The sequence below is a fragment of the Zootoca vivipara genome, chromosome 1 (genome assembly GCF_965207765.1).
Source record: "Zootoca vivipara chromosome 1, rZooViv2.hap1.1, whole genome shotgun sequence".
NCBI lineage: Eukaryota > Metazoa > Chordata > Lepidosauria > Squamata > Lacertidae > Zootoca > Zootoca vivipara.
In genome coordinates, this window is record NC_142582.1 from 1,165,278 (window position 1) to 1,185,011 (window position 19,734).

Below are 19,734 nucleotides of genomic sequence, written 5' to 3' on the forward strand. Positions count from 1 at the left end.
TCCTTGCCAATACTGAAAAACAGTATGATGAGCAAATAATATATGGACTAACCGTGTAAGTTAGTTTCCCTTGTTGCCCACCCCTCCGATGGACCCGGTTGCACACTTCAGTGGCTTTGAATCCTTGCCACACCAAGAACTTTGTATTTCCTGTGAAGATCTCCTTCCAAGAGAGCTATGGTGATAATTTGCTATACCACCACCATTCCTTCCCTTTAGATGGTCAAGTTAGCAAAATGTTCATTAGCAATCTGTGTGTCATTAGTAGCCTTTGGGGATTCAAAATCCATTATGTTGGGATTCCAGAAAGCTCTCTGTTACTGGGCTCTGCTGATGTCCAATATATTATGGCCTTGTGTCTAGTGGGGTGTGTGTGGGGGGGGGGGGGAATATAGTGCGTTGATGCCATGAAGGCTCTTTCCTGCTATGTTTGGATTGGCTCAGTCCATGCATGACGGTGTGGATGCATTAAGCAGTGTTGCCATGGCTGCAGGGAAAGTGGCTTGGAGATTTATTATGGGATGTACACAGGATGTTGTCCAGGATACATTGACACAGTACATTGACACAAGCTAACTGCCAGCTTGGTGGGGTCTTAAGATTGTAATACTTTTTCTGGGTTGGGCTGGTCAATGTAATGTTGAAAAATAATCAGCGTTTTCAAAGTTGCCCTAGTTCAGTTGATCCATCCTTGAAGAATGTATGTTTTACCTACCTCATACACTATGGACTGCTCAGAAGTCTGGGATTTTCTTGTCACTTTTAACTGCATTTCAAGTTTATGAATTTCTTCCTGAAATTCATCACGTTCATGTTCCCGTTCCACAGCTTGTTTCTGTCAAGAAAATAAGAGTTGTGTTTCCAGATCTTAGAATTTACAAGAACTGTTTTAAGGCTACTGAGAATTTGAACTGAAAGATTTAGTGCTATTTTGTCCACAGATTGCAAAGAATGCATTGGTTTCTTACATCCATGAAATCTCGCTGGTTTTTAAGCTGTCTTTCAAGGGCTTGAATCTGTTGCCTCAGGTCAGTAACCTCTAATGACATGGCTGTTATCTTCTGATTTTTGTTTAGTTGTTCTTCAAGTTCCATCTCCAAGATTTTCATTTGAGAATTCAAGGTGGAACAGTCCTTTTCTACTTGACATTGCAGTTCTAATTTTTCTTTTGCTAGATGTTCGATTTCCTTGAGTAAAACTAGTACATAAAAAATAGCATTACCAAAGATATGAGTATCACACGTTATTTTAAAATTAAAAAGTAACACTGATCATTTATCATGATTGGAACTTATTGGCTGGGATCAGAATACATCTATGTGATGAGTTGTGTCTTGAAATTCATTCAAGTCAGAGAAATATGATTGATCTTACTCTCCTTGCTTTAGCACCCTCCTCAGTCCTGCCCATGGCAAGCTAGAACAAAAGTGCAGAAGAAGCCTTGGCCTGTAAGATGACCTTTGTCAGAAGAGAAGGGTGTCTCTGTCACTCAGAAGCTTTCAATAGCATTAACCATGGTACTGTATTCTTCTGAGAGGCTATCTGAATTGAAAAGGGGGCATTGCTTTGTGCTGACTCCAGTCCTACTTGGATGACCAGCATCAGAGGGTGGTGCTTATGGAGTTTTCTTCGGCCCGATGGGCCTTCTGTGCTTTGGTTTTATGCCCCATGTTGTTTAACACCTACATGAAACTGCTGAGTGGTCATCTGTAGTTTTGGTATGCATTGTCAGTAATATGCTTATGACGCACAGCTCTTTTTCTCCCTTGCATCTGCAGTTGTGACAGTGGGTGTACAAAACCAATGTCTGGCCTCACTAATGGACTGGATGAGAACTAATAAACTGAAGCTTAAACTAGATAAGAACATGGGTGGGTGGTTCCCTATATTGGATGGGTGGGACATGGCTTGTTCCAGGTAGAATTACACTCCCTCTGAAGAAGGTGTGCAGACTTGGGGTACGTTCTGGATCCATCAAGGTTCAATTGGCCTCAGTGGTGCGACCTGTTTTCCATCAGCTTCATTTGGTGACCTAGCTATACCCTTAACTTTGGTTGTCTATGCTCTGGAAACCACTGGAGTAGATTACTGCAATGTGTTATATGGGGGGCTGTCTTTGAAGATTCTTCAGAAACTACAGCTGGTGTATAATTCAGTAGCATAACTGAGTATCACATAATACTGATTCTGGCATGGCTGCAGTGGCTAACAATTAGTTTCTGGGCCCTGTTCAAAGTGTGGATTTTAACTCATAAACCTGTTTGCAGCTCAGGACCACAATACCGAGAACTGCCTCCCTCCACTTTGCATTCTTCATCTGAGGCCCCTCCAAGGGTAGCCACACAAAACTGCAGCTTCTCAGTGGTGGCTCTCCGTCAAGGGAATGCTTTTGCCAAGTAAGCACGCCCGGCACCAGGGGGAAAAAACATTCTTATTTACCCAGGCCTCTGAATCTTTTCTGCTTATCATATAGTTTGCCCTGTGTTTTAACCCAACAGAAATCTGTTACCTATTACATTTTTTTCTGTGCTTTTGGTTGTAAGCTGCTTTGAGGCAGAAGGTGAAAATAGGGTGTAAATTTCTTAAATAAATAATACCTACTTTTGCTTTACATACTTAAAAACTGCAATCCATTTTAAAATATTTTAAGTCAGTGGAAATTTTCTGCCTAGCAAAATTTTCAAACAATTTAGCAGTTCAGGATTTTTGCGTGTTTAATATTTTAACATATCCGTCAATTCCTTACCATCTTCTCTCTCCCCTACATTGGCAGCCAATGCTTTCTTTTGACTTATTAGCAGCTTCTGCTCCTCAAGAGATCTTGCATGTTCCTGAGTTAACTCTTGGAGCTTTGCTTTTAAGTTCTCCAACTCTGAAACAAGATGGCATTCAGACTCCTCTTTCAGTTTCAAGGCTTCTTCCAAGGCATGTCTTTCTGTTGAATAGCCTTCAATGAGGCCTGAAATCCAAACATTGTATGAAAGCATAATGATCAGGCACTGAAGGTAGGAGTACCTAAGTATAACTATACTGACATTGCAAAGAGTATATAAATATACCAAAATAGATTAACAGTTACACATCTATTTTCATTGAAAACTTACTATGAAAAGAATAAGATGTTAAAGAACAGAGAAAATAAACCCTATGTTCCCCAAACACAGCCTGTTCCTGACATATTTTGTTTATATTAAGCTAACTCTGTATAAGAACAGAGCTTGGCTACTGCTCAGGGTTTGTTTGGGAGAAATGAAGAATCACCTTTGGACACAATAAGCCACACTCTGGCTTGTGTTGTCTGTGTAGTGGCAGTAGCAGGAGTGCGGGAGGAGTGTCAAGGAACTTTTGAACAGCATCAACCAACATGCTGCTAATTCACATTAAACCACAGTTTGTTTTAAGCAATGGTTATATGTGACATGCGAACCTGGCCAAATTTATGTAAATAGCTCTTCAGGTATGCCAAATTAGTATGTAATATTTTTTTATTGGCTTTGTCCCCACTCCCCCAAACTCTAAATAATGTAAGCAAAATATATGTTACTTAAGTTGCCATGACTTATAGATTTACAGATACTCCAATAAAAATAATGTCCAAGTAAAGTGTCACAGAGCTAGCTGGCAGTAAATTGCACCATTCAAAGTTGGAGCTAACTCTTTATTAGCAAAATAAAAAAATTCCTTCAGTAGCACCTTAAAGACCAACTAAGTGGTCTTAGCAAAACCATGATCTTCACAAACTTCACTGAGTGTCAGACCCAATAAGCACAGTGGCTCATCCCCATAAGTCTTACCCCATAAATCAGTTGCTGAGACCAAAAGTCCCTGCCTCCCCACCGCTGTCCAAATTCCCTCCTCTCCAGGGCTTTCCCCAAGCAATCAAAGGCTGTGCCTGCATGCAGCCAACCTCTCCTCCACCCATTGCATGCCTCTTCTGGTTCTGGGAGGTAGGGGAGGGAAGTTTGTTGTAGCAGCAGAGGGAGACATGTGTGACTCTTCGCCAGCCTGACATCTCTGCCTCTTGGCCTCCCTCCTCCCACTCTCCTGCTTCCGTTTCCACCTCTGATTCTGGACTTTTCTCCGCCACCGATTCTCTCAGCTCACTGAGCCCTATTGCCTCTTCAGCTTCCAGCACCTCCCCCCCCCCGTCTTCACCCTCTTAACCACACATTTTTGTCCTTCCCTCTGTGAGGGAGCCTTCCCTGACATGCTGAAAGAGGCAGTTATTAAACCTCTTCTTAAAAAAAAATCTTTAGACCGGCCCATATGGCCAACTATCGCCCAGTCTAAAATCTTCCACTCCTGGGCAAGGTGACTGAGCAGGTGGTTGCTGAACAACTCAAAGCACGCCTGGAGGATACAGACCAATTGGATCCCTTCCAATTGGGATTCAGGCTTCATCGTGGGACTGAAATTGCCTTGGTTGCACGGGTCAATGATCTCTGGCAGGCTAGGGACAAAAGTGAAATCTGTTCTGCTGGATCTCTCAGTGGCCGTTGATACCATTGACCATGAGATTACTCACTCAGGTAGACCTGCCAGGTGCTGTGCAAGATAAGCAACACCAGGCGGTTCCTATGCAGCTTGCCACCGCTGCGCTGGCCCCACACACTGTACATCTTGCCCACCAAGATGCTGACTATGTGCTGCGCCTCCAGCTTGCAATCCATACCCGACGGGATGTCCTTGTAACGGCGCGCAGGGCCAGGAGGGGCGGCGCTGTGAGCCGCCTGCTGTCCAAAGCGAACGCAAGAGGGGAGTGGGCCCATACATGCATAGTGCTCCACTCATCTCCATCGAAGAGGCAGCCCGGCAAGCCTCAACGCCAGCTGCTCTCCATCCCACCTCCGATTTGTAAGGTCATGAATATAAGCCGCACTTTAACTTTTCATAGCTGGAATTTCGAAAAAAAAGTGTGGCTTCTATTTGGGTAAATGCAACCTATTACATGTTTTCTAGAAAACAAGTAAAAGGTAAAGGGACCCCTGACCATTAGGTCCAGTCGTGGAAGACTCTGGGGTTGCGGTGCTCATCTCGCGTTATTGGCCGAGGGAGCTGGCGTTTGTCCGCAGACAGTTTCCGGGTCATGTGGCCAGCATGACTGAGCCGCTTATGGCGAATCAGAGCAGTGCATGGAAACACCATTTACCTTCCTGCCGGAGCGATACCTATTTACTTACACTTTGACGTGCTTTCAAACTGCTAGGTTGGCAGGAGCAGGGACGTCGCAGGGATTCAAACCGCCTACCTTCTGATCGGCAAGCCCTAGGCTCTGTGGTTTAACCCACAGCGCCACCTGTAACCCCAGTCAAGTATGCATAGGATTGCAGTCTGTGTGCATTTTTTGTTCTATATGTGACAGTCTTTCAGATAAGATGGTGGACAGAAAGACAGTAGCAGAAACCGAACTGTTAACAGATATAGCCTCAACGGAAACTATCATTATGGCAACTGGAAAAAGGGTGCCATGATAACTAGGGTGTCACTGTGTCTATATGTAGACTTTTGTTTCACCATGCAATTGTGGTCATGCTCACAGGCTGAACAGGCTGCTCAGGCGTAGGAGAAAATTACCCATGCAGACCACACTTTAGAACTGCATTAGATCCCCGCAAAGTTTTAGCACCACACAAGAAATTTCATTTTTTCTTTCCATACCTCTTGCTTTGTGAAGTTCCAGTACCAGATTATTCTTTGCCTCACTTTCTTCATTAAGACAGTCCATTAGCTTGTGGCGTTCGTGAACCACCTGACATGCTTCCCAGTTCCTACGCTTTAATTCCTCTTCATAGTGAATATGAGTTTTATGAGTTTCCTCCAGCTTCAAAGAATGAAATGTTTAAGACACTAAATAAAAGGCTAGGCTGTATTTCTAATATTTTAGACTTCTTAAATGATTATTTATTTTAGGCTTTGCTAACTAAGTAACATACAACAAATCACTGTTTGTATTAAGAAGCTACCTTATCCTTATGCTACCAAAATCCTCTGACATAACTTTTGAATCACTATTCCGAACAGTAGTGATTTCCCCCTTCACAGACATTTCCCCCTTCACACAATCTTAAATCTCTGACATGTCTACTTATGCAGTTTAATGAAACCACTCTTGTTAAGGGTGCTGACCTCACAGAGCTACAGTTCCCAGCACCCATAAACTAAATTTCCCGGGATTATCCATGACTGCTAAAGTGGTGCAATAGTGCTATGGTGCGGATGCGACCTTGCACACATTCATCTCTCCATACGGCTGTGTCCCTCTTCCCTGTTCCCTGTTAACCACAGCGCCACCTGGGTCCCAACCGAGGTATGACTGTATATTAGAAGATACAGATCCTCAGTAATGCTCAACATCACACTATTAATATACAGTATATGGTTACACTTCAAAATTAAGTAAACATTAATATAAGTTTACCTGTTTAGTTGATTCAGCAACCAGCTCTAGAAGCTTTTCCACAGCAATGTGCAAACAATGACAAATTTTATGAATCCATTCTTCATTTTCGAACACCAGGTTTGGGTTTTCAAAAATACTTTCACATAAATGCTCACTCAGTTCAGATACTTCATCAGGCAACGAAGAATCAAAGCTGTGTTCTGGCAGAGTTTGATCAAGAATTCAAGAAATTAAAATGTCACAGATTTAAAAACAAAAACAGAGACAACAAAATAACTTGTTATACCAGTGTGATTCCCAAAGTGGGCAGTACTGCCCTCTGGGGAAAGGTAGTGTTACCTATGGGGGTGCTAAGAGTCAAGCAGGCGGGCTCTGGAGGTGAGCCCCTCTGAATGCACTGATCACTTATGTATGATTGACCAGGCTAGAGCCCAGAGCAAAGCACATTCCTTGCTGTGTATTTAAATTTCAGATTGGATGATAAATCCATTTTCAGATATAGTCGTACCTTGGTTGACTAGCAGTTGAATGTTTTGGCTCCTGAACACTGCAAACCTGGAAGTGAGTGTTCTGGTTTGCAAATGTTCTTTTGGAAGCTGAACGTCCAGCGGAAGCTCCTGCAACCAATCGGAAGCCCCGCCTTGGAAGTCAAACGTTTTGGAAGTTGAATGGACTTCCGGAATGGATTCTGTTCAGCTTCCAAGGTACGACTGTACTGTGGAACAGAGGTAGTGAAGAAAAAACTAATTTGAGCTGAAGCAAATGTTTAAGAAATTTTACAGTGAGATTTGGTTACAGAAGGAAATTTCTGGTCACTCTCCTACACAATCAGCAGGTTGTTAAGAAGCTCCTTGTTGAATTTCTAACATCACATTTAGTGGAAGGCCGTTTTAGTTCGGTCATCCTACTTCTGTTTAAGCAAATAAATCTACTCCAGATTACTAAACATGGTGATATAAGACTTCTGTTAAGAGACTTTAAACCTGACATTGAGGAAGTGGTATCACTTGATCAATCCCATCCATTGCATTAAAAACAATGTGGTATCTCAGACTTTGGAAAACTGGTTTCACAGGATCAAGTTCATCAATTTCATCAATTTTGTTGAATTAATTAAACTAAATCACTTTAACAATAGTTTGAATAAATTGATACTCTTGATTTTTTGTGTTATTATCTTCCTTAACTGGATGTGCAAATTGCTATTCTGAATGTTTTTTACAGAGTAGGGTGGGGGCACTGGGATCAGTTTAGGGCAGGTATCCCCAAACTTCGGCCCTCCAGATGTTTTGGACTACAATTCCCATCATCCCTGACCACTAGTCCTGTTAGCCAGGGATCATGGGAGTTGTAGGCAAAAACATCTGGAGGGCCGCAGTTTGGGGATGCCTGGTTTAGGGAACCGGGGGGGGGGTTTGGCCCAAAAAATTGTTTGGGAACCACTGTTTAGTGGGAACCACTAAACAATAATCTGTATAGTAGAATTATGTAATTGTACTTTGTTATGTTTTTTAATATTCTGTTGGAAGTCACCCAGAGTGGCTGCGGCAACCCAGACAGGTGGGCATGGTATAAATATTAAATTATTATTAGTAGTATTTATTAACAGGTAAGGGACCCAGGTGGCGCTGTGGTTAAACCACTGAGCCTAGGGCTTGCTGATCAGAAGGTCGGTGGTTCGAATCCCTGTGACGGGGTGAGCTCCTGTTGCTTGGTCCCAGCTCCTGCCAACCTAGCAGTTCGAAAGCACGTCAAAAATGCAAGTAGATAAATAGGAACTGCTACAGCGGGAAGGTAAACAGCGTTTCCATGTGCTGCTCTGGTTTGCCAGAAGCGGCTTTGTCATGCTGGCCACATGACCTGGAAGCTATACGCCGGCTCCCTCGGCCAATAATGCGAGATGAGCGCGCAACCCCAGAGTCGTTCATGACTATTAACAGGTAGTGCTAAGTATAAAGAATGTTTCTTCATTTCTTCCTATTTGAACATTTAACCCCCCCCCCAATTAAAATTCAAATATTTTTTGCTCCATAAGACACACTTCTGTCCTCCTAAAAGAAGTAAGAGGAAATGTCTATGCGTCTTATGGAGCGAATGCATGGTCCCTGGGCCGAATTTGCCAGGGGCGAAAAGCAGATCGTGTTGTGTTTTTTTAAGAATGAGCTAAAGGCTAACAAGAGGGAAAGATGGTGTTGAAAGGAACCCGCTCAGCAGCTGACTGCAAGAGATCGGGGTGGGAGATCAGAGACGCTAGCTCCCTTCCTGGCCTGCCCCCTTGCCCAGGCCTCCATTGTTGTGTTTCCCCAGCAACATGTGACTGGCTGGTTAGATTATCTGTCTGGAAACTGTAGAAATGGCTCCCTTTTCTTTCCTAAAGAAGCTGCAGAACTGTGAGTTGAACCCCATAAAAACAGGATTTTTTTCCCTTTGCAAGGTAAGCTCAACAACTTTGAGCTGATCCTCAAAAAAATGGAGCTTTTCCCCTTTGCAAAAGAAGCTGCACAACTTTAAGCTGATCCTGAAAAAAATGGAGCTTTCTCCCTTTGCAAAAAAGCTGCACAACTGTGAGCTGATCCACCCAAAAAGGGGGCTTTTCCCATTTGCAAAAGAGGCTGCACAACTTTGAGCTGATGTTCAAAAAAACGGGGCTTTCCCCCTTTCCTCCTCTAAAAATCAGGTGCGTATTTTGGTCAGGTGCGTCTTATGGAGCGAAAAATATGGTAGCTTGAAACCTCCAGCTTATTAATCAGTTTCTATATATGGTGAAGGAGGAACAAAGGAGAGTAAAAAGAGTAAAAGTCAGCCCAAGGTCTGATCCCCATCATAACCTGAGTAGAACCCAGACAAGTAACATCTGAACAGGGTCTCGGAAATACTTAAAGATGGAAAAGAGGAATAGATATTGGAAAGACTTATGGCATGATACATCCAAAGTCAAGCACTTTCAACAGTAGAGATTAAACACATGAGGAAAGTTATTTGAAGACAATGTATTTGAAACCCATGGTAGTTTTAGTTTTTCTCTGCGCACAATTACCTCTACTGCTTTTCTCTATGCCCCATTTCTCCACAGCTTTACGATTTTGTGCAAGTACTATTTCTCCAATGATACTCCGACTCTCTCCTGAATCTCCAGATGCTAGGCTCTCATCAAGACGAAGACCAATCTTCTTGTAGATGAGGTCTTCAGTATCTTTTGTAGCCTTCACCATTTTCAGAAGCAATTTCAAAGCATGCTGATAAGACTCTTGCAACTTTTTCCTAGAATAAAACATATATAATTGAGCTGTTCTGTCTCTGTTCTGCCAAAGATTTCCCTCTGTATGATCACTAGCACATCTCCTTCAATACTGAACAAAATCTACCCTCCCAATGATCTGCCTTCTGCACTTTCTAGGCAGTCATTGATCCAATGTCTGCATAGACATTGCTGTTTTCTCAGCAGCTTTGCTGCCACCTTGCCTGCTCTCTGGACTCTTGACCCATTCTCCCTATGAACTTTTCACTCTCATCCTCAGCCTGCCACACTCCTTCCATTGGCTATCTTCCTTCATACACTAATGCACCTAAGCAATGTTCAAAATTCCCCAAGTGCATTTAGTGTTTGGGAACCATCCAATCACGATCAAGCCAATATTTATTGTCACTTGGTTGGTGCCTGTCAGGGGGACTCCCTACAGGGAGCCTTCCCCAGTCATCCTGACCAGCACTTCGCCCAGAGACAGCACTAGCAGCGGGTCAGGAGAAGGGAATGAGGAATTGAGCGGTTTGGAGAGAGGGCTCAGTGAGGTGTCTGAGCCCTGGCAACGCTATGGAGAACAGGGAGTGCAGGAAGGGCTAAGAGACGTGTCAGAGCCCTGGCACTGCTCTGGTCGAGGGTCAGTGGATGAGGGACCGCCCCAGCCAGCAAGAGGGGAAACCTCTCCTTCCGGCGCCCGAATTGAGGCGCGCGCCCACACGTAGGGCGAAGGGGCGGCATTTTGGGGTGCCCAGGCTTTTATGCTGGCCGAAAAGCAGGTGGCAGCCACTGCCGGGTTCTGAATCGGACTAGGCGGTCATGTTTTCTGTTATCTCTGCACTGTAAATAGTATGCACAATAAAACTCTGAAAGACAGTGCGGACTGGAGCGTCTTTACTCGAGAGTAGCCGCAACAATCCCCTGACAGTGCCTAACTTCTCCAGCTGATCTGTGAGAAGCAGAGAAACTTCTTTCTTTCCCAGCAAGGGCTGAGGTATAGTTCAGCACCAGATGAAAAATGAATGTAAGATTTTAGCTGGAGTTATTTGTACTCAGGGTGGGAAACAGAAGGAATCTACAGTGCATTCCACTTATCCATAAAAGCTTGTTAATTAAAATGTTATAGAAAAAGGTATTGCTCTCTTATGTATATCCCCTTAATCATTTTGGTTTCTCTTTTCTGAACCTACTCCAGCTGTACAAGGTCCTTTTTGAGATGAGGCAACCAGTATTCCCAGTATTCCAAATTCAGTCACACCACAGATTTGTATGTTATGATATCAACAGTTTTATTTTAAATTCATTTCCTAATGCTCTCTCCTCTCAATCACATAATCTCTCTCTCTCTCTCTCTCTCTCTCTCTCTCTCTCTCTCTCTCTCTCTCTCTCTCTCAGACTCCTTTACCTATTGCATTGAAACAAAAGTATTGTAATAGAGACTTTGGCACCCTGGTTGATAAGCCAGTGTAGAGTAGTGGTTAACGTCAGACTTGGACCTGGGAGACCAGGTCACAAATCCCCACTTGGGCATGAAGTTCACTGGGTGTTCTTGGGCCAGTTCCTGCCATTCAGCCTAACCTAACTCACAGGCTTGTTGTGGGGGTTACGGTAAATAAGGAGGGGAAGAATCATGCACACCAGCTTGTGTTCCTTGGAGAAAAGGCTGGCATAGAAATGCAATAAAATATTTTTTTAAAAAAAATAACAAGGATGAGAAAGATATCATTGTTTGAGAAGAGGATGGGTAGACATAGGAAAGCATGGAAAAAAGATTGGAAAACTGCAGGGGGGGAGGGTTCATCCCTCCATTTGGGGGGGAATGGGGGAACCCTAGAAAAATGAGGGGGGGGACCTCTGGTTTTTCAAGCCTTCACATCTTTTTGACTGGGTAAAACATCAATGGGAAGCATAGCAAATGTAACACAGCACACAAAACAAAGTGTGAAAATAGCTTTTGCTTTGAAAATATATATATGCTGGGATAGAATGTGTTTGCAAGACAACTGGAAGGCTGTGAAAAACCTAAAGGGACATCAGCTACACTTCTCCCCTGAGTTTTCCAGAGCGCAAAAGTTCTAGGGTCTATCTGCAAATGAAATAAAAAGTTTAATTCCGTCTCTGAACAATAAAAGGGGGGTGTCTTACCATGCCTAACCGTGGCTTAGTGAGAAGGAGCAAGCATGCAGGGATCCAGAGAGAAAATCTCAGCCACCTCCCTCCTTCCCCCATCCCCCTACTGCCATGCTACCTGGAGATATATCATGCATTAACTTTTCCTCCTCAATTCTGGCATTAACCATACTCAAACCTTACTCTCCTACACTGCCAAATTTCAAATAAATTAGCTGAGCTATTTTCAAACTATAAGTTGTATAAGCCCCCAATTTATCATTATAACAGCGGAATGAGATTCAGTAACTCAATCTTAACAATAAAATAAATAAATCCATCAAATATACTTTCCCCTGTCTCTGTCTCACTCCCTCCTCTTCCCTCGGGGCTTTTCTGTCCCTAATTGCACACTCTTGTCATTTCCCCTCTGACCCTCCCTCTATCCAACATTCCCATTCAAACTCTCCCCTCCCCTCAACCTTCTTTTACAAAATAAAAAAATTCCTTCAGTAGCACCTTAAAGACCAACTAAGTTTTATTTTGGTATGAGCTTTCGTGTGCATGCACACTTTTTCAGATACACCTGTTTCAAGTGTATCTGAAGAAGTGTGCATGCACATGAAAGCTCATACCAAAATAAAAACTTAGTTGGTCTTTAAGGTGCTACTGAAGGAATTTTTTTATTTTGCTTCGACTCAGACCAACATGGCTACCTACCTGTAACTTCTTTTTACAAGTTAATCTTCAGCATGTGTGAAGGACACATTCATAAATCCCCCTGGCTTGACTAACATTCGTCACAAAAGTACATTTTTAAAACTACTACGAAAAGCCACATACACAACGCTTCCCTTGAATTAACATAACAAATCACACAACAGCACAAATGGACATTTTTTCCCAGAACAAACCCCCATCAAACTCTATGGAGGAAAAAACACAGAGCAGCTGTCAACAAGCCAGAATCATTTGTCTAATGTCAATCTTGTTCTTATTCTCTAATACTGATTACTAGCATTATCTGCTTCAATGGTATTATCTTTTCTGAACCTCAATTTATACTGCTTACGTAATTTATATTAAAACCAAAAAAATATTTTAAATATCATGTACTAACCATTCAATACTACAAATGTCCATATCAGATCTCAATAAGGCCATTAGAGTCTCTCCTTCCTGATTCTCTCTATCTTCTTGCTGGAGGTTTCTCAGTTCAGCATCAGCATCTTCTAGTTCTAGGAATTTGACTTTCTCCTCCATCTGTAGAAAATGTAACAATGAGCTAAAAGGTTTTGCAAAAGCAGCATATAGAGGTTTTGGTGGAAAATTCATTTTTCAATATGCTAAATACTACAATGCAACTTTTACTGCACTTTGATAGCTAAGTTCATTGTTAAAATTGTAGCAGAGGCATGGTTCCCACAGAGACCATGAAGTCCTGAGTCACTCTCAGATTTAATGTTGCATTCCCTCCCTCCGTAAACAAAAGCCTGGGAGACTCCAGTATCACTGTGAATACAATCCAGGATAGCCCAGGATGACAGTGGACAGCAGGATGGAGAGTACTGCATGTGAAATAACTGATCTTCTTCCTGTTTAAAGAAGATTTGACAACGACTGTCATACACATACAGGAATATAAGCTTGTATTAATGATACAATCTCTACTTTCTGCAATTGCCCCATGCTAACCCTGTTTCGTTATACTAGAGAGCAAAGTAAAGAAATAAAAAACAGCTAGGCATCTAAGCCTCACTGAAATTTTATAGTAGTATGAATGTGAATGCCTCTATACTATCAGTACAGTACTTAAATTTCAAAGACCTTCAGATTGGGCATTGATAAAACAAATTCAGAATTGGCCCAAGAATTGTTTTTCTAGAAACTTGCAGACTAGTTTACCTTACCTTAGAATGTAATCATATCTATGTCTTTCATACCTGGCTAAGGAATGAAATATCTAAAACCTTTGAAATGCAATTTATTTAGTAATTAATGCTAGTATAGTCCTTGGAATGAGTCAGTTCCAATAGCTGGTCCCACAGACTGGCTTATTTGACTAACGCCAGAAAAAGAAAATTTCTATATCATATGTTTTCCCAGCAAGGGTCAAATTAGAGAGATGTCAAATGCATGAATTGCCTTTAATGGTTAAAAGAAAATAGATGGAGGGAAGGAGTATTTCCTTCTGTATCATGATCTAAATAACAAGTTCCCCCTCCACAGCTAACTGCCCTGGGAGGGAAACCGCCTTTGGCACCTTTGCTGCACTTGCTTACAAAGTTTTATCAAAACTAATTAGGTAATACAGTATGTTAAATGCATTTATGCACTTAATGTATGATTTAATTTACAGCTGCAGCAGAACTAGAGAAAGGTGTCACTTGATATTGTTCCTCAAATAAGACAGCTTCAAATGAAGGCAACCTACAGAAACAAAGTTAAAATATTTTTGCTTTTCTTAGAAATCAATGCAGATCCTCACTTGTTGTTTGTTGTTTTACCTCTGTCTGAAGATGCTGGCCACTTTCTTTTTCTTGATTAACTTCCACCATATGAATATCTTGAAGTTCCTGTATTGCTTTTTTATGCTGCTCCTCTATATGGAGGATTTCTTCCCGCTGCACATCCAGGGCGTTATGATAGTCATCTTTCAACAAACATCGTTGTTTTCCTAGCACTATGGTCAAATCTTCCTATACATAATGAAAAGTTAAAAACAGGAATCCCAAATTACACACAGACCCAGAAGCTGTCTGCGGACAAACGCCGGCTCCCTCGGCCTATAGAGCGAGATGAGCGCCGCAACCCCAGAGTCGGACACGACTGGACCTGAAGGTCAGGGGCTCCTTTACCTTTACCTTTATACCTTTACAAAACAATAAAGCAAAGGGAGACATTTGTACCAGAAAAATATAACTGTTGTAGCTCATTTTGCTGCTTTACTTACAGATTATAAGGATTTTAAGCAGTTTCCCTAGGCAGCTATAGAATGTAAAATTCCCTAACTTTAAGGGTTACAAACTTTCTGCTGCACTAACGTCAGTTACTCCATCTTGCCCTCCCCTATACCGATACCATATGCAGCAGGTGCAGTGCACAAATAAAATATACATGTTTCTGGTCACAGATAAAAATCTAATAAAAGGAGAAACTTAAAGGGCAAAAGAGAAACTAAAAGAGAGCAAAAGCAAAGCCTATACAATAGCTGGCCAAATCATGATTTGGCTGTCTGTGAAAATGTTGCATGCCAACATGCTCCCTCCTCTCTTGATGACTCCCTCCTCCCCTTCCACAGTAAATCTATTTTGCCGTGGTGTCCAGAATGGATAAACTATATTTGCTGCCTACAACAGTTTACATTCAAGAGCCAGAAATTCATCTGGAAGTTTGCTTCTGTTCTAGTGCAGAGAGAAACTGTGGATAGGATTAACCATAGTTTGATAGATTCAGAAAACACAGTAAACTACTATATAGCTATTACAAATCAAGAAGTAGGGGGGAATCCATATGTGCAAGGAAAAAAGACACTAGAAACCTGCAGCACCTGTGATAATCTGGTTCAACCTGCATCACTAAAACCCAAGAGTAATTAATGGTTAGCATCACTCACGTTATGTGCTTCTTCTAGTTCTGCTGCCATTGTTTTAAGTTTTCCCATGTGAAGTGTAGTCAACTCTATTTTCAGATTGTCTTGGCAAATCTGCAGCTCTTCAATATGTTGAAGTTTCATCTCATCTACTTGAGCCAAAAACATTTGATTTTCCTTATCTTTCTGAAGCAACTGGTCTCTGAAATCTACCCACAAATCTTCAAGAGCTTGCCTGTGCTCATCTTGCAGGAGCTGAATTTCAGATATATATGTAGACTCTAGAGAATCCAAATTTGATAAATGCTTAGTTTCCAGTTCTGTAATTTGTGCTTGATGATTATTCTGCAGGTCTGCTATCTGAGTTTCTAGAGCCTGCTGCTTGCTCTCAAATACAGACTTGAGAGTTTCAATGTCAGCTTGGTGCTTTGTCTGTAGAATGGATGTCAGGGACGAAATATGCTCCTTATGCTTATGCTGCAATTCTGTCCTTTGGAGACTGAGCTCCTGAGTGTGTTTTTCCCTCAGCTCCTGAAAGAGAATCTCATGTTCTCTCGTATTTTTTTTAGTAATAGCTTCATACTCTTCCACCGATCTAGATTTACAAGGAAGTAAAAACAGTAACACAACACCAACACCAGCACGACCAACACTAACAATTTATTATTTATACCCCACCCATCTGGCTGGGTTTCCCAGCCATTCTGGGTGGCTCCCAACCAAATATTAAAAACATGATACAGCATTAAACATTAAAATCTTCCCTAAACAGGGCTGCCTTCAGATGTCTTCTAGAAGTTGGGATAGTTGTTTATTCTCTTGACATTTGATGGGAGGGTGTTCCACAGGGTGGGCGCCTCTACCGAAAAGGCCCTCTGCCTGGTTCCCTGTAACTTGGCTTCTTGGAGCGAGAGAACCGCCAGAAGGCCCTCGGCACTGGACATCAATGGCAGAACGGTGGGGGTGGAAACACTCCTTCAGGTATACTGGACCGAGGCCATTTAGGGCTTTAAAGGTCAGCACCAACACTTTGAATTGTGCTCCGAAACATACTGGGAGCCAATGTAGGTCTTTCAAGACCAGTCTTATGTGGTCTCGGCGGCCGCTCCCAGTCATCAGTCTAGCTGCCGCATTCTGGATTAGTTGTAGTTTCCGGGTCACCTTCAAAGGTAGCCCCACGTAGAGCGCATTGCAGTAGTCCAAGCGGGAGGTAACTAGAGCATGCACCACTCTGGCGAGACAGTCTGTGGGCAGGTAGGGTTTCAGCCAGTGTACCAGATGGAGCTGATAGACAGCTGCCCTGGACACAGAATTGACCTGCGGCTATCAAAAGCCTCATCAAATGTCAGAACTGATATCATACAAGACAATTTCATTTTTACCCCACAGCACAATTTTACTCTCAGAGCATTGTTGCATATTATTCTAGAAGTGCTAGATACGTTCCCATTACAGGCACAGAAAATGCAAGGCGTACAAATTTCACTACGTATTTTTTAAATGTAACTCTTCCACTTTCTATCCCATATTAACAATGGAGAGCTCCCTTACCCACAGAAACAGTCATTTACCAAAAGAAAATGGGAAGTGTCTTGGCTTAAAAACACACATTTCCATATGAGAAGGTATCTGTCAGTCATTGGGAGCAAGCATTAATAAGGCAAGTCTGCTGAAACACACACCTCTAAAGAATAAGACCAGCTTTCTCCTAAGGAAGACTGTATTAAGAACCCTAAGAGATTTCTCTTCTCAACTCAACACCCACAGGACCATTCCCCGCCCCCCAATTGGTTTCTGAAACAGGAAACCTGGTTCACCTCCATACAAACCCTTTCAATTTGGGTCTTCTGCCCACTTCTTTTCAAAAGAAGGCTCTGAGCATCCATGAGATAGGGAAATTACATTTTAATTGTAATTCATAAACAAATGTTTGCCTGTCCTTCCCAGTCTTTTACTACCGTACACCTTGATTATGTACAGACTTACATAGCCCTGTACAACTTGGGGCTGGGATACTCCAAAGAATACCTTCTCCTGTATAGAGTTACCCACTTTTAGTGGAATTTGATGTCAGTATGGATGTTTTTAGTTAGCTGTTTGCGATTTACTTGACATTTTCAATAACTACGGTATATTGTGCATTTGAAACTTTTGATAACCTATTCTGAAATTGCTCTGTAATGAAGAGCTGGTAAGAAATGTTTTAAATCATAATCGCAATGATAATATAGTAAATTACAAACCTGCTCTGTGCATCTTTCCATTCTTCTTGTAACACTTCTTGGGCTTTTTCTAACTCTTCAGTAATGAGAGTCTTAGTGGAAGTTAGTTCACTGTCATATTGAGCCAAAGTCTTCTGTGTATTTACTAAAGTGTCCTCCAGCTGCCGGACGCAATTTTGCTGCTCCTTTAAGGATTTCTCCAGTTCTACAATTCTAGCAGCCTGCTGCTGCTGAAGCCAAATCATTTCAGCTTCACGAAATTCGAACTGCTTTTGCAAGGCTTGCTTCTCGTATTCTGCCTTGCTTTCAAGCTCTTTACACAGCAATAATAGTTTCTCTTCAGCCTTTCTTCTCGATTCCTCCTGTTCTCGTTTCCATTCTTCAGCTTTTGTTTTATGAGTCTGTTCCATTTCCTGCAACTCCTCTCTAGCTTTGCTTAATTCATTTGCATGATCTTCAATGAGTTTGCATTTAATCTGTGAATTAAAAAAAATAATCAGTTGAAGTTTCAATCATATAAACTCTCAATATCAAATTGCTTGAATTTATATTATGAACTACCAGTCTTCTGCATTTTTAGTAACTTTATTAAAAATATCTTATTTTATATGATATTAAGAAATGAACATGCACTATCATCTAAACAGTTGCTCAGAAGCAATCCCACTGTTTTCTATGGGACTTACCCTCCCATAAATGTGCACAGGATTGTAGCCCAAGATACATTTTAACTTTATGCATTTTACGCTTTCAGCAATTTTCTAGCGCACATGGAATTGCTGAAAGCTAATACAGGAAAAAGCAAATATAGAAAGTACCAGTAAATTAGACACTAATCCAATATCCAGTTAACTGGGAGTATGTCCCATTTATGTCAATGGGACTTACTTCAGAGTAGACATGTATGGGACTGCACTGAATGCAGCATAATGTGATCCATAAAGTCTCTTTTTAAATGAAACCAATGCAGACCAAATTTTGAAGGGGATAGAATTTTCAAATGTTCCCAGAAATGAGAACTTCCCATAGAAATCAATGAAAAAAATCCAGATTTCAAGGTACAATCCCGCTCAAACAGCCCAATGAGTGTACAGAATGCAGGTGAATGTTTGGGAAGGAGGGGAGGTGTGAAATGGCTGAAACCTTGAATAGAAGCAGTGTTTTGTTGCAGCCCCCACTTGGATATATCAACCCTTTTCCCAAGATACTTGCCTTCTATGGATGAGGTTAGAATAATAGAAGCATAGAGTTGGAATGGACCTCAAGGGTCACCTAGTCCAACTCCCTGCAATGCAGGAATCTCAGCTCAAGCATCCATGAAACGATGGCTACCCAACCTCTGCTTAGAAACCTCCAAGGAAGGAGAATTCACAACCTTCCAATGGAAACCATTCCACTGTGAAACAGCTCTTACTGTCAGAAAGTGTTTCCGTATGTTTAGTTGGAATCTCCTTTCTTGTAACTTGAAGCCATTGGTTTGAGTCCTACCTTCCAGAGCAGGAGAAAACAAGCTTGCTCCACCTTCCATGTGACAGCCCTTAAGATATTTGAAGATGGCTATCATATCTCCTCTCAGTCTCCTCTTTCCCAGGCTAAACATACCCAGCTCCTTCAACCGTTCCTCATAAGGCTTGGCTTCTAGACCCTTGATCATCCTAGTTTCCAAGTCAAAGCATAGGCCTACACCTGTCTAGCCTGCCTAGCTCTTAATTTTCCCCCTCTAGGAACATGGCTCCTTTGGCAAGTGAGTGCTACCTTAGCAGCTTTCAATACCAATGCTCCACTGGAAGACATTGAGACGAGTCATCTGGCCCCCAGTCTGCTCATTCATTAGGCATTACATCTGCCAATGAGGTCATCAGAAGGGGATCCAACGGATTATTTCCCCTTAATTCTGAACAGCAAAGGGAATCAACCACAGATACCAGTACTAAAGATTGGAAGGCGTGGGAAAACCCCAGAAAAAATTGGGGAAAAGACAGGTCCCCCCCATTTTTTTCCAAACAACTTTTTTTGGGGGGGGGCCGGGAGGGGCTGGGCTGCTTTTTTCTTCTTCAAATTTTTCCGTTTCCCCCTCAAGCGTTCCCATCTCCAATCCACTACTACTATTGAACAACCTGCTCTGGATAGCCTTCATTGCTGACCAAGGTAAGAACATTGGACTTGTCAATAA

At 42.1% G+C, this 19,734-nt stretch overlaps 1 protein-coding gene across 6 annotated transcripts in view; it reads right to left on the reverse strand.

Moving 5' to 3' along the window:
• Positions 1-19,734, reverse strand: part of PCNT (pericentrin) — an 84,926-nt gene that overhangs the window by 36,791 nt on the left and 28,401 nt on the right. For all 6 annotated transcript variants that reach the window (XR_015951508.1, XR_015951507.1, XM_088675583.1 and 3 more), the window contains 10 exons: positions 17,583-18,037; positions 15,364-15,934; positions 14,255-14,446; positions 12,868-13,010; positions 9,438-9,661; positions 6,419-6,600; positions 5,659-5,821; positions 2,747-2,959; positions 969-1,198; positions 712-835 (listed from right to left, as the gene is read on the reverse strand). Coding sequence is in view for 4 of the 6 variants with exons in the window: in XM_088675583.1 (XP_088531709.1) it covers positions 712-835; positions 969-1,198; positions 2,747-2,959; positions 5,659-5,821; positions 6,419-6,600; positions 9,438-9,661; positions 12,868-13,010; positions 14,255-14,446; positions 15,364-15,934; positions 17,583-18,037 (2,497 nt within the window). In the remaining 2 variants the exon portion in view is untranslated. The remainder of the gene's footprint in view (positions 1-711; positions 836-968; positions 1,199-2,746; positions 2,960-5,658; positions 5,822-6,418; positions 6,601-9,437; positions 9,662-12,867; positions 13,011-14,254; positions 14,447-15,363; positions 15,935-17,582; positions 18,038-19,734) is intronic.